The sequence below is a fragment of the Drosophila kikkawai genome, chromosome 3L, assembly GCF_030179895.1.
Source record: "Drosophila kikkawai strain 14028-0561.14 chromosome 3L, DkikHiC1v2, whole genome shotgun sequence".
In the NCBI taxonomy this organism is placed as follows: Eukaryota; Metazoa; Arthropoda; class Insecta; order Diptera; family Drosophilidae; genus Drosophila; species Drosophila kikkawai.
Window position 1 is genome coordinate 9,759,608 of NC_091730.1, and position 14,727 is coordinate 9,774,334.

The 14,727-nt window shown below is 38.1% G+C and overlaps 3 protein-coding genes across 3 annotated transcripts; 1 reads left to right on the top strand and 2 right to left on the bottom strand.

Moving 5' to 3' along the window:
- Positions 1-294: 294 nt before the first annotated feature.
- LOC108072644 (uncharacterized) lies at positions 295-2,369 on the bottom strand. The gene is given in 3 exon segments (XM_017163874.3): positions 295-549; positions 551-1,022; positions 2,028-2,369. Coding segments are annotated over 3 exon segments (1,032 nt in total). The 5' UTR covers positions 2,333-2,369.
- Positions 2,370-3,167: 798 nt separating this feature from the next.
- Positions 3,168-3,909, top strand: EAChm (Enhancer of Acetyltransferase Chameau). Its single transcript, XM_017163926.2, has one exon. It carries the CDS (start codon positions 3,190-3,192, stop codon positions 3,814-3,816), a length of 627 nt encoding a protein of 208 aa, XP_017019415.1. The 5' UTR covers positions 3,168-3,189; the 3' UTR covers positions 3,817-3,909.
- Positions 3,910-8,907: 4,998 nt separating this feature from the next.
- Positions 8,908-9,569, bottom strand: LOC108072645 (uncharacterized). The gene has a single exon (XM_041775270.2). The coding sequence runs from the start codon at positions 9,556-9,558 to the stop codon at positions 8,908-8,910; it is 651 nt and encodes a 216-aa protein (XP_041631204.1). The 5' UTR covers positions 9,559-9,569.
- Positions 9,570-14,727: the final 5,158 nt, after the last annotated feature.

Sequence of the window (14,727 nt, forward strand, 5' to 3'; positions counted from 1 at the left end):
GCCGCTTTCGCTTTTATACCTACAAGTTTTATTTATTTAAGCCACAAGCTGTTCAATTGCAGTAGCAATTAATATTTTACCTACGATGTATTTCCAATGCATCTAAACAGTAACTAAGTTTTAAGTTTTAACTAACTTTCCTTATTATTTTGTAAGCCTTTCTTTATGTTCTGGCAATTTTAAATCTAATTATTAAATTGAAAAAAGCTTTATTTTAATATCACTTATTTTATAATAATGAAGATTTCTGAAAGTGCAAATATATTTAAATCAAAAATATTTAGTTAAATTAATTTATGTTGGCAAGGAAAAGAGGCCTGGCATGGATAAAAACTGGACCGTGATTGCGTCTTGACCAGAAGGGACGTGGACGCCTCCTGGGAGGACGATTCTTGGATGGACCATCCTGCTGATCACTGTTATCTTCGCTATTATCTTCGCTGTTATCTTCGCTGTTATCTCCACTGTTATCTTCGTTGTTTTCTTCATTGTTTTCTTCGTTGTTTTCTTCATTATTTTTTTCATTATTTTCTTCATTATTTTCTTCGTTGTTACCCTCGTTGTTTTCCTCTCCGTTGTTATCACCAGAGGTTCCATCTTCGTTGTTTCCTTCATTGTTATCATCACCAGAGGTTCCATCTTCAGAGTCACCTCCATTGGATCCCTCTTCTACAGTAGTTTCAGCATCGGCATTATCTCCTGTGGATCCAGTTTCAGACTCAGTCTCTGAGTTGTCTCCACTGGTTCCATCTTGGGTCTCAGTCTCGGAATTACCTCCACTGCCCTGCTCCGACTCCTCATTATTATCAGATTCCTGGTTTCCATCGGTAGATTCTTGATCCCGCAAAGCAGCAGCTCCCCAAGGCTGTTCGTCTTCGCCCTCATCTTGGGACACCACAGGTGTCTCCTCGTCCTCAGCTGGTCTGGCAGCCACAAGGCCAACAGCCAGGAAGGCCAACAGAGCAAAAACAATCAGACACCGCATTTTTGGAAGTGAAGTCTTTAAGAAATTCAAATGATAACTGGTTTTGGATTTCGCATGTTCCTTCGCTTTTTATATGGAAAGTCTGGCGAAATTTTGAGCGAAATCGTTTGTTATTTTTATTTTTGAAGCTTCAATTACGCATTATATATTTGAACAAATGCTTCAGAGGGGAATGGGCTTTACAATTATTATTATTTTAATTTATGACGCATATTAATTGCCAAATGTGCCCAAAGAATTGCTTAAAACGCGATCAGGCTTCAACGAATTTAATGCGTCAGAGTTTGTTTTTGTTTAGAAGACCTCTTAAACAATGGTTTAGAAAAGTTCTTAGAAGAGAACTAACAAATAGTGAGTGTTTTTTTCTGAAAATTGATCTTAAATAACTGTCAAACTCTGCAAAAATATTATTATTGTGCTAATAAAATATTTTGAGTGATTTATTTACCATATAACAAAATATTTTTAAAAATGATTATGGATGAAGGGATTTATATAAATATTTAAAATAACGATACTACTTAGAACCTTCTCTATTTTTGAATAAAAACAAAAACATCTATAGATAGAATATATAGTTTTTTCTTGTTAATTTCAATAATTATATATTTAATTAACCAATTAAATGTCTATTCTTTTAATACATACCCTGCATTTTATTAAATATTAAGGAGCTCCCTAATTATAAAAACGGTTTTTTTTAAATTTAATTACTTTTTTTTAATAATCGAAAAATTAAATTGCAATTGTTTTTTGATTAAACAATACAAAACGTGTTAATTGTCTATATAATTCCCAAAAATTTACAATATAAAGAAAACACCAAATTTTGTTTTTAACCCAAGGGCATTACCAGAGTTCCAAGTATTTATTAAAAATTAAAAAAACGTTGGCCTATTAGGCTATTGTTATTGTACTTTGTATCTATGTGTGAACAGGTGTGCTGCAAACAGCTAACGAACGGCATAAACAGGTAATATTAATATTGAATCAACTTTTCGGTTGATAGAAAAGCCTCAGTGTAAATTTCCTTTACATTTACTCTTCATCTTGGGGCTCTTCATCATCGTTCTCATCCTGAGAATCATCATCCTCATCCTCCTGCGGTTGGTCTTCTCCTTCATCCTCCTGGGACTCGGATTCTTCTTCATCATTCTGATCATCGCTAGAGTCTTCATCTTCCTCCTCCTCCTCAGGATCATTCTGTACGTTCAGGTCCTTTTCCTTCTCAGCAGCAATTCTCAGATTCTCCTCCTCGTCAACAACATCATCAATCTCGACAGGATTGGCGGAAACAGTGGCCAAAAGCACACAGCCAAAGAGAGCTAACAGCAGCAAGACACGCATGGTGGGGTTTAGTTTTTAACTAATTAAAGCTCCGCTTTTAAAAAAGGTTTTTATAGCAAAATTTGCTGAAAAAATATATTAGAGGGTGACAATTTCTATGTCCCATTTTGTGTTTACTCCACGACAGCTGTTGCCTTGGTTTTGCGGCTCGAAAATTGGCAGAAGTCGTGCGTAAACATTTGGTTGAGGGAATTTGGTGTACAAGTTAAAGAATACAGTGGAAATTAGTTAATTGGGATTTATAATTATAGGAAGAAAATAAGTTAAAATAACTTGGATATGTTATCTATAAATATGATAAAGATAGAGCAGAGATAGAGAGCTCCCATTCATTATATAGTAGTAAAAAGTTTTATTAAAAACAAATAAGTTTACGTTTTGGATCAGAAATAAGCATATTTTTAAGAATATATTTTAGAATGTTTTATGAAATATCAACTTTAAGGAAATTTTACTTATAAGTAAACTTCCCTGTTGTTATTATTTTACTAACATCTAACACTTGCTTCCTTTAAATTTCAGAAAAAACATCACAACTACAGATACTTCATCTCTGCACACCTCTCAGTTATCGAATGATATGATTCATATCTTATATATACCGTGCTCTTTCCGATTTCTAGAGTTTTCTAAATATTTAAACAAGTGTTTCGCTTTTGAGAGTAAACCGAAAATAAAAGTGAACCTCCACGAAAAGTTGTTAGAACCAACGAACCTTGATGCTTGTTAGCTCAGTGTAATCATGTCCCAATCAATCGATCGATTTGTACCACTTATCAAAGATATAAAAACAAAGCGAATCGTACTACAAATCATAGTCTCAGTTGCACTCAGCCTCAGTCTAGTTTTTGGTAATCATGCGCTCCATTGCCTTTGCCATTGTGATCTTTGCCGGTATCCTGGCCTGCAGCAGTGCAGCTCCCCAACTGAATCGCTTCGATTTGGGTTGGCTGGATGCGATCCTCAGGGAGGCGGGTCAAAGGAACAACACGGTGCGATTCGGCAATAACACGATTATCGTCTCGGGCGTTTCCAATGCCGTTGCTAGTGCCAATGATGGAACCATCAACCCAAAACCACCAGCGAACCAATGGAATAACCAGGGATTTAACCCATGGAACAACTACAGGTATCCTTATTACAACGGCTACTACTATCGCGCCTCACCCACTGAGGATGGTGTAGAGATTGTGGAGGTGCCAGTGTCCAGCAGCGAAGAGTCCCAAGAGACGGCCTACGATATCAGTGACGACCAGTCCGAGGAGGATGTTTACCATCAGGAGGATCAAACTGCAGAAGACGAGGAGGATGAGGAAATGGATGAGGCTGAGGAGGAGATGGACGAAGAACCTGAGGATGCTGAAGATGCTACCAACGAGCAGCCTGAGGAGGTTGAGGATGAGGTGATTGATCCCGAGGAGGAGGCTGTTGATGCCGAGTTGGAGGTCATTGAAAAGGAGCTGAACGACGAGGAAAGCAATTAAATTGTTTGAAATATTCACGTAACCAACTCAAAAATGCAATAGAATATTTATAAATCAACAAAAAAATAGCAAAATCTAAAAAATTATCATCAAGCAACAACCTGTTATAAAACATTAACTTCATTTCATATTTTTGGGATTATCCATAAATAAAAAACGTATATACAAGAATCGAAATTTGTTTTAAATTTATCTCTAGCATATTTTGCAGCATAACATACATAAAATAAAAGAAATGCGTTAGAAAAAATATATTTAAAATGCCTTATATATTTTTTAGAAATTGAAGAGCTTTGTTAGCCTTTAAATTGTATAAAACTTTTAACATCTTTTCTTAAATTTGTACTAAAGAAGTCCATTGAAATCTTTTTAAACTGAACTAATAAATATATCATAGAAATTTCTAAAATACCAAAGCTTCACCATCATTTAAACTTAAAAAAGCCTTATATATTTCCTCTTAAATTCTTCCCACAACTTCTTAAGACTTCCTTTTATATTAAACAAAAAATTGAAAAATACCATTCTGATGCTGTTTATTTGCTGGCGCCCACTAGAAAAATCTAATGATGTTTATTTGAATGCACAAGCTGTGGAAAATCTAGGCAGCAGTGAAAGCACTTTCTGTTTGGGTTCCCATTCTCCCACCAGATTCCAGGGACAAGGACAACAGCCATTGACAACTTGTGCGCAATTGTAAACAGTTAGAGGGAAAAAAAAAGGCGGGGCGGTTGTCTTGGCTAAAAGGAACGATATAAAGGCGCGATGCCAGCGAAGGAGAAGTTAACACAAGTCAGGTGCTCGACGACCAAAGGTGAATTGCATTATAATGCGGCGCGTGTTTGTAATTTTTAATGGCGACAATGAGATTAGTTGGTCGGCGGTTGGACTTGTCATGGCTTAAACGGCATCCACATGCGCTTAACTCGATTGCTGGCGATGGCCCAGAGTGCTGTTCCGTGTTGGCCATTTGCCTATGTCGACCTTTCTTCACCCACCACCACCCACCGCTCAATGCCAATCAATGTCACGCACACAGCCATACTGATTCGAAGGGACATATTCACGCACGCATTCCCCTGACAGGCGTCCGTAAGGACTTAATCATAATTTGATTCAAGTTCGACTTGGCCTCGTGCCACTGACGGAAATTGTAGCATACATTTCAGCGCGCTAAAAATAAGCTTCCCCCGAGACCCAACCGCTTCGGAATTTAAGTCAAAACCTGCCATAATTGCCATTCTTTTTTCAATTACGCAGCCTTGGGTTCCGCATAATTGAAGAATTTTTATTGGCATTGAGTGGGATTTAGCGGAAACACCTTTAAATTTTGAAATTCCTAATTACCGATTAGCTGAGCTTCAAATAAATTCATTGAGAGGAGTTCAGGTGAGAGAAATGTAATTATTTTTGTGTATTTAGGTAGACTTTTATGTATTTTTAAGGGAGAAGAGAATGATTTTAATGTGGGTATAAGTTTTTGAGATACATTACCATTCGAAAGAGCTACAAAAAATCAAAAAGGAGTGTCTCTTTATTAAATTAATTATAAGTTATAAAATTCTTTAAAAATAATTCCAGTGAATAAATTTTAAAAATAAATTCTTCCCTTTTAAGCTCTTAAAATACTTTAATAACTTCTACAGAAATGAATTAATTCCTCAACTGAAACTCCCACAAAGTATTCAGTAGTGAAAAATCACATTCAATAGCATATTTTCTTTACGCTTTAGAAATGTCCGCTTTGATTGAATTTCCATAGAAAAAAATACAACACTCAACCCCTTCGAACTGGCTTTCAATGGAATTGCATTAAATTTTGCCTGGACTCCGTTTTAATTAAAACAGAAACCTTTTTGTGATCGAGCTTAGGCCACAATATGAATCGCAGACAAAGAGAAATAAGCCACGGGAAGCGCCCGTTTCCTTTGCTGACTCAGAAGACAATTGCTCCATTTCCACATTGGTCTTTATGTGTGTGTGTGTATATATGGTCAACAGTCCGTGCCTCGGAATGGCATCACATGTTCACGTCCATTACACTTGACCCCCTGGCAACACCTTTCCTCGATAAATCCCGAAAAAAAACCCTCCAAGTCCCCCCTTTTGCCCAGCAATGACATTCTTGCTTGCAGTCTTTATACGTTTGGGGTTCAAAGCAATTCGCTTTATGGCCGTGATTGCAATCGATTCCTTAGCCCAGTTAATGGGCACACACATCCACACATGCACAATTCCCATTCACTTTCTTAGCCACTGACCCCGTTCGATTGTCGACGACCTTGTCCCGGCTGCCGTCAATTAAAGTAATTCTCTTGGCGGTTCTATTGGATTATATGAAAAACCATAAATAAAACGAGTAAAATTTAACAAAATGAAGAGATAAATTTAAGAGAAAATAACGAGAGACTTTTCTGGACGAAACAAAGATGGTCTAAATCGAAATTTTTAAAGGAAAAGATCATAACTTATGAGTTCCTTATTCAAAATTTGGATTTCAACTGATGAAAACACTAATACAAATATATTTTAAATATTTTCATGCTTAAAAAGAAACGAACAAAATATGAAAGCAGTGCGCAAAGCTCTTTAAATAATATAAAGATGTTTATAATATATTTTTTATGTTGTTTTTAAAAGCATTATTTTCATGCTTAAAAAAAGAAGATAATTATTATTAGCAAACCCTAAAACTTTATAATTAATACGGAGAATTTTTATAATTTAGTAAATGTAGTTCTTGGAATTATTATTATTTATTTTTCCAAATAAAACCAAATAGTTTAGTAACTAATTACCAGAATTACAAAATTTTCCAAAAACAGACTTCCAATTTAGTTCCACGGAATTTTCTCTATTTTCGAGCTTTGCACAGGTCAAATTATTGCAATTGCCGCACCAAGAACTCAATTGCTATAATTCCTGTTGACACAGTTGACATGTTTTGGTCAATTTGACATGGTCTGGACCCCATGCACGGTAATTTGCATACAAAAAAATTACGAAACTTTGTCTAGTCCCAGAAGGGAGTCGCAGACGAGGCAAAGGCAATGTCCCGGGACACACACTGCGGGGCGGAGCAAGATATGCCATGTGTTGACTTTAAATTATTATTTGTTGATTTTGCGGGTTCACGGCTTATGACAGGACGAAGAAAAAAAGGAAGGAAAATATAGAAAAAATAGAAAAAGAGAGTGGCAGTGAGTTTGTGGTTTTAGAGGTCAGTGGCTTAGATTAAAAATGTTGTTGAGGTTTAAGAAAAGAAATTAATTTTAGGGGAAAGAATATAATAATATAATATCGTATGCAATGTTCTACATTCTTTCCTAAAATAGCCCTCAAATTGGTTCATTCCACTACTCTTATATCTTAAATTAATCTTTCCAACCAACAATAAGCCCCAAGCTAAACAAATTCCTTAAGTTTTCCAGACAAAATCCCTCCCATAACTCTTACTTATCCCTGCTCCTGTCACACACAAACACACACACATTCCATAACTAACTATGCTGCTCATCTCCTGGGCAATCATTTCCTTAAACGTCGGACGCTAATTTCTGTTTGCTCACATTTTTACTCTGCTCTCGATCCCAGTCCCAATTCCGCCCGGAATACCAACTCTTGCCCACAAATAAACACAGCCTGTGGGTCTGTCCATGTGGAAACGGAAGTGTTGCCAATTGTTATGTCAATGATGGTGATGGCTGAGCTCTCATCAAGTCAGTTGAATGTCAAGAGGAGAAAGTGAAAGTGCGAAAGGGCCAGCGGAAGACGAGATTAACCATTTCGTGCAGTGTACGTACACATATGCTGTCATGTGCAAGGGATTATTAGGGCCAGGCCTTTATCATATCTGATGTTTATTCATTACTTTCGGCTTATTAAGCTCGTCATTGTGTTTGTAATAAAGAAATCATGCTTAAACAGATGCAAAACTGATGAATATGTTTCACTAAAAGAGCAGGTCAAATTAATATTAAAATAATATAGTTTTAAAGTCTATATTGTGCGCTTTCTAAACCTAGATCAAGCTCCAAGGCGAAAAAAAAACTAGAAATAGTCCAACTTTTGACATTTACAAGTATAATTGATGCAATTTGGGGAAACTGCACAAGAAGAACTCCCCGTCTGATGGGCCGTGAACTTTCGCGGGCATTAATTCATTTGCATAGCTGCCGTTCAAAGCTCTCTCTCCCTCTCTCTCTATTGAAGGGAAACCCACCCCCAGGTTGGCGATGCGTAGTGGGAGTGGTCCGCTGGCGCCAGTCCCCTAAGCCCCGGCCAAAACCCTAAAAATAAACATGGAGCAAAAGCACGTCACTGCCAAACCGGCCCACCACCACCACCACCAACTCCCACTATTCCCGGCGAGCATAGATTGTGCCTCAATATGCTCCTCCGGTTACATAGACAAAAACAAAAGCGGGTCCTGTCCAAACTGCGGGAATAAAAATAACAATAGACCCCTTTTTTCTGTGTTGAGTATCCCATCTTCATAGCATAATGAATCAACAAGTGCAAAAAGGTTTCCTTTTTTTTATTTTTGTTGGGAAATCCATCTCTTGCGCCGCTTTGAATTTGCATAAAAGCCCATCAAAATTTCAATGAAAATTGCACCTGAAACGAGTCGATCGTTCGTTCGAACTTTGGAACAATGCCCGAGAGTTCCTTTGATTTTCACTTTGCCCCTCCGCTTTTATCCTGGAATTAACATTTTGATTGGATATTTCAATATTGCGCCATATGGCAGGTTGTTTGCCGGCTGGTTACATCTGGGTTTGGGGCTGGTCAGAACTGGTTGTCCACGCTAGTTGATTTCGCACCTTTAATGCCGCCACAGAGCCCTCTGTTTGCACTCTACTCCAGCCAATTATTATATAAATCTCGATAAGATAAGGCGGGAAGTACTTACTCGTTCTGGTTCTGGGTTGGTAGAGAGTTGGCCATAAATTAGCACTTAACTTGGGTGCAATTGTTGAAAATTTTCATCAAGAGAAAATGAAGAGAAAACCCCGCTAAAACACAAAGAGAAATTCCAACAAATGCTCTATATATATACACGAAATTTATTTAACGAGTCCCTGGCGCTCCTTAGATCACCTGAGTGGTCATCAGTCCCTCGTCTTCGACTTGGGGAAGCACAGCCAGCTCGGGAATGGGAACGGGAACAACATCGGCAACGGGCAGGACATCGGGAACAGCAACCACATCGGGCACCACGGCGGCACTGAGAGTGGCATCCACAGATGGCTTATCCTCAGACACCACACTAGTGGTGGTGGTGGTGGTGGAGGAGGAGCCAGAGCTGGACGAGGAGTCCACTGGAGCAACCACAGGCTTGACAAGACGGCGCCTGGGCAAGAAGGGAGGAGACTGGTAGTTGTACCAGCTATTGTCCCAGTACCTAGGACCAGAGTTCCAGCCACCGGGATACCAGCCATCAGAGCCATAGTCGGGCCAGTAGCGAGGATAATAGGGATAACCAATGCGGCGCTTGCCCACCGACACTTGGGGCAGGATGGCTGGGGTGGCCACGGCTTCATCCAGCTGGACAGCGGGCACAATGCCGGCGTTCTTCACCAGCAAAGTGGGTGGCACAATGCCGGCGTTCTTCACCAGCAAAGTAGGAGGCTCCACAGCCAGCTTCATTTGGCCAGAACGAAGGGATCTGCCACGGATAGACACCTGGCCGGAGGACAGGGCCACCAGGGTGACGCAAACGAGAGCAACAAACAGACGCATTTTTCACAACGAGTAACTTCTTTCAACTGACTTTCTCTGGCCTTTGCTCCCACTTTTATAGCGGGAATAATTTACTTCTTCTCTTCAATAATATTTCATAATAATATTTATTCAAATATTTATCCATCCGAATTTCGTCTCTGCAATTAATTTTAGGGGGAGTTTTGACACCTCCCCGGGCCTTGGCAATCCGTGCAAATTATTTAACCACGTTTGCGTAGTTTCATGTTTGTTTAGTTGGGTTTCTCGGTTCTCGACATTTGGGGAATCGAAAACAGATTTTCCGCTGAATAGTTGTCATTAGCGGTTGCCAAATGACTTCGTTCGCCAGCTGTTTAATTGTTTCACACAATTAGGTAATTAGAAGGTTAGATTTGCATATGAATTACGATTCCGGTTTCCGAATTCGTTGAAACGAAATTAGGTTTTACAAGTTAGCAAAGTAGACAGCTTATTATATGGCTTCACATTCAAATTATAACTGATTTCTTGGCTTAAGAAAAATTCTGAACCTATAATAATTACACAGAACAGAACCAGAAAAAAATGGTTTATTAAACAGAATTTATTTATTTTTCAGATTTTATATATATATTTTTTTATTATCAAATAAAATTTAACTTAAACCAGAAAATTGTCAATTCATACCAACTAATTTTTCAATTTTAATGCTAAATATTATAAATAAATGAGTCTTTTAAGCTAAACGGATTACAACTGGTCGAATGAGTTATATTTTAATATGCCCATATAGGAAAAATATAAATATTAATTCTGTACATTTTCTTATTGGAGTCATAGCTTAGCAACTTCCAAATGTTCAAATTGAAAGTGAATATTAAGTTAATCTCTGCATTTTCGTTCTGTAAAACAGTATTTCTATATATTATATATACCAATCAGCTTCACTTTAAGATAAATCACGTTTTATTCATCTTGTGATAATATATTTTCATCTTTTTAAACTGTATTGCAGTTGGGTTTTCGACCTTGATTTAAACACGAGGAGCTAACGGCCTTTATGAAAAATTTTGATTTGCATACAACCCACTATATAATTAACATTTATATATATACCAAAAGTACCAGGCTTTCAGCTTAACTTAAAGTTAGCTACGTGCACTTAAGCCCACTCCTCTTCCTCCTCATAAACCACAGCGTGCGACATTGCTCATACGCCATGTATGCCCGCCTTTAAAACGGATTAAGCCAGGGTCTTAGCCAAGCGGCGTAATTAAAAAATCTTAAAGCGAGTGCTCAGGAGGGGATTGAAAACAACAATAAAGAACTTGTGTGCCAGGCGAAGGAGCGTGAAAGATGAAATTTAAGCCATGGACATGCCAGTGACAAGCTGTCTCGCCATCGACTGGCTGTCTTTGCTCCCGTTCCAAGACCAGTGCCAGTGCCAGGTCCTACTTTCTGCTCCTTCTACGCTTTCGTTCTCCTGGTGACAGTGAAGCCATTCAAGCGTGCACACACAGACATCAATGAAAGTTTGTTGCCGTGGTCAAGTTTTGGCAGCTGAGCTGGCCTTAATTTCTTAACAACTTATAAATTCGAAAATTGCCACAGCAACTTTAACCAATTTGCCGCCAGTGGCCTTGTCTATCCGTTACCTGTTGGCCATATCCAACACGCACATGTATATACACATATATATATCCTTGACGTCATTAGACAAACCAAATAAAAACAAAAACAAGAAAGGAAGCTAACTTCGGCACGCCGAAGTTTGTATACCCTTGCAGATTGGTTTTTATATATATATTATAAATTCTAATGCTGAAGACACACACAAAACAGAGTTTCATTACATTTTACCTATACTTATTATGTTTACAGTTTGACAGTTAGAGTTTTACATTCACACCTTTACATTTTCTCTACATCTACCGATCGGTTCTAGGGCAGCTATATGATATAGTTGTCCGATTTTTTTGAAATTTATACCAAAATTCTAGAATAATAAAATAAGCTTATATCACGGAGTAGATGAAAATACGTTGAAAAACAACGAATCTATAATTTTTTTTCTATTAATTTCCCGATCGTTCCTATGGCAGCTATATGATATAGTCGTCCGATTTTCATAAAATTTTTACCAAAATTCAGAAATAATATAAAATGGTCATATCTAAAAAATGGTGCAAAAATGTTAAAAAACAGCAAAGTTATAATTTTTTTTCTAAAAATTTATCAAACATTTGTATGGCAGCTATATGATATAGTCGTCCGATCCGGCCCGTTCCGACATATATAGCAGTGAGAGTATATAGAAGACTATGTGCAAAGTTTCATTCAGATAGCTTTAAAACTGAGGGACTAGTTTGCGTAGAAACGGACAGACGGACAGACGGACAGACGGACAGACGGACAGACGGACGGACAGACGGACAGACGGACAGACGGACATGGCTAGATCGACTCGGCTATTGATGCTGATCAAGAATATATATACTTTATAGGGTCGGAAACGTCTCCTTCACTGCGTTGCAAACTTCTGACTGAAATTATAATACCCTGCAAGGGTATAAAAAAGGACAGAGCATAACAACAAATTAGGCTTACAGTCCCATGTAACGCCTACTAACTGGCCAAAGCGAGTGAGCTGCAGAGGCGTAACGAATATGGAGAAAAATTGTACATTGAATACCCGTAGATTGTTCGTTGATAAGGGACAACTATCTTATCAGATACAGATACAGCTGGAGATACCGCCGCAGATACACAGGAAAGCGAAACGAAAGCCCAACTTTCACTCTCAGGAAATGCAAAAAAATAAAAATAAAAACCAGGAGAACCCAAATCAGAGAGCTCTTCAAACTAGTTTGGCCTTTGACCTGGCAAACTTTTGTATATTTCTGTGGTGCCTGCGCCCCACCAGGCGGCAAGGGCAAACAATCACAGATTTAATAAGCCAAGCCCTAAGAATGGAGAGAAATATCAACTTGAATGGCAAATATTCAACAGGCGGCAGTTGGGGACTGGCTCTGCTTGCCTTTTGCCTGCTTTCTTTGGCTTTGACTTTGGCTTTAGTGTTTAAATGGCTGGGATTAGGGCCGAAAGACGCTTTAACTGCGAATTTCCAGGCTTTGGCCTGATGCGATTACTTATCAAATTGGATTTCTTCATCGCCTCCCTCGGCTTTCCATTCAAACTTGTTGCGGGTTTTTGTGGATGGCTTAAAGTGACATCAGACACGTCTTTAAGGGGAACGTTATTTTTAAGTGCGAAATTAGAGTTGAGTTTGAATAACAAGAAAATGTGGGAATTTAAAACTTATTAATTGATATTTTATTAATGATAAATGATCAATATTATTGTTAATTTAAATGTATCATTAAAACCTTATATTCTGGGTGGTTAAAGTTGATAATGTCTGAGAAAAATATAAATATAAGGACCTATAACAATTTAAATGACTTTTACATGCTACAATTGAAGACATTATTTAGCCAATAAAAATATAAATAAATAAAATACAATCGATTGATTTAGGAGTACCTGTAATACTCATAAAATTTTCAATTTATTAAAGAAAAGATGGATCTAATCGTTTGTAACACGTTTTTAAAACGGGTATTTTTCTTTTATTTAATTTATAACTTATTTTTTATTATTATTATTATATCTTGGAATCATATATTTTTAAATTGTGTTACAAAATCATTTAAACTTAACTTCAGCTTATAAACATCCCACCAATCTTTACCTCCATTTTCCCCACCAAAACCCGATTAATTAATATCTCAAGCTTACCTTGTCACCCCTGAATTCTTTCCAACTTGTAGAGCACAAAACTTGACCGTTATATATTGTTTTCGAGTGATTTTTGATTGTTTACTTTTAGCCAAAGTCTGGATAATTAATCATCTCCTTTGCCGCACAGATCATTAATATTCAAAGCAAAACTTTGGAAACACACTTTCAGCAAATATGCAAATCCAGCGAAAAAGTTAAACACCGGCCAGCCGCCGCAATAATCGAATTCAAGGTCTTACTTTTCCAAATATTTTTGTTTGTTTTTGTTTGTAATATTTATGCGCGAGACAATCGAATGAATCTCATTTTTAATGCAAAGTCCAGAGACACACACAAGACACAAAATAAAACCGGGATCCGACAACCGAATTTTTGTATGGAAATCAGCAAACAAAACTCGCAAATCACCGCCAAAAAAGACCGCTTGGGAGCTGCTAGAAAGGACCGCTTGCCACAACGACAGGATAGCCAATGCTAGACGATGCGCCATTCAACGCTACCATATGTTAGCAATTCCTGCCTGTCCGCGATACCACGGTTGTTGCTGCAGGGAAAGCTCAGCTTCGCTTCGGACTCGTCCTGCTTCGGGTGTTTGAAACGACGGACAGACGGAAAGCTCTCCTTCGACCTGTGTTATCAGTGGGCGGCGTGCTGTGGCTGATAACGAGCTGGCCAGTAATTATCAAGGGTATGTCAAAGGGAAGTGTCCACTATGCCAACGGGTTGGTTGAAAAGCTTTTCAGCGAGCACAGGAAATCAGGAAAAATTCAATTAAATTTATGAGAGAAAAGGGTGGAGAGGAAATTGTGTGTGTTTGGGAATTTTATTGGATTTTATAAGATTTTTTTATAATTTAGGAAAAAGAAAAGGCAACTCTTGAAATTATAATTAATAAATTTAAAAAAATATAGAAATATATATAGAGTACAGAAGTATTCTCTTTACCTGTGAGGGAGGCACTGCTTTTACTCCCCCTGACTGTGGGTGGGTTAAGGACAGGCCTTCCTTTAGATTGATTCCCTGCTGGACGTGCGAAAACATTGCAGCTTTTCGCGTTCATTTGACGTAGAGCTGCCCTGAGGCGAGGTACTTTACTTTACTTAATGCTCGCCAACCGGCTTTGGTGTCCTTGGGCAGCAGCAGCACTTGACATTTGCCCGATCAACCAACCCACTATTCCCTCCCTCAAAACTTGTTGAGCTTAATACCAGCATTGGACAAGACTGGCACAGCTCTGCAATCCGTTTTGTGCTTCTGGCATATTGTTGAGGAGCACTTGTGTTTATGTCCGTATGGTGGAGTTGGTTATTAGCTACCTCTTGGTTTTCAAGGACATCAAGTATACGCAATGGTGACTAGGTAATGGGGAAGGTTTAGTCAAAGATTAATATCACATCACTTACCCCT

Coding starts and splice junctions, on each gene's coding strand:
- EAChm (XM_017163926.2), top strand. CDS start 3,190: ATGCGCTCCATTGCCTTTGCCATTGTGATCTTTGCCGGTATCCTGGCC.
- LOC108072645 (XM_041775270.2), bottom strand. CDS start 9,558: ATGCGTCTGTTTGTTGCTCTCGTTTGCGTCACCCTGGTGGCCCTGTCC.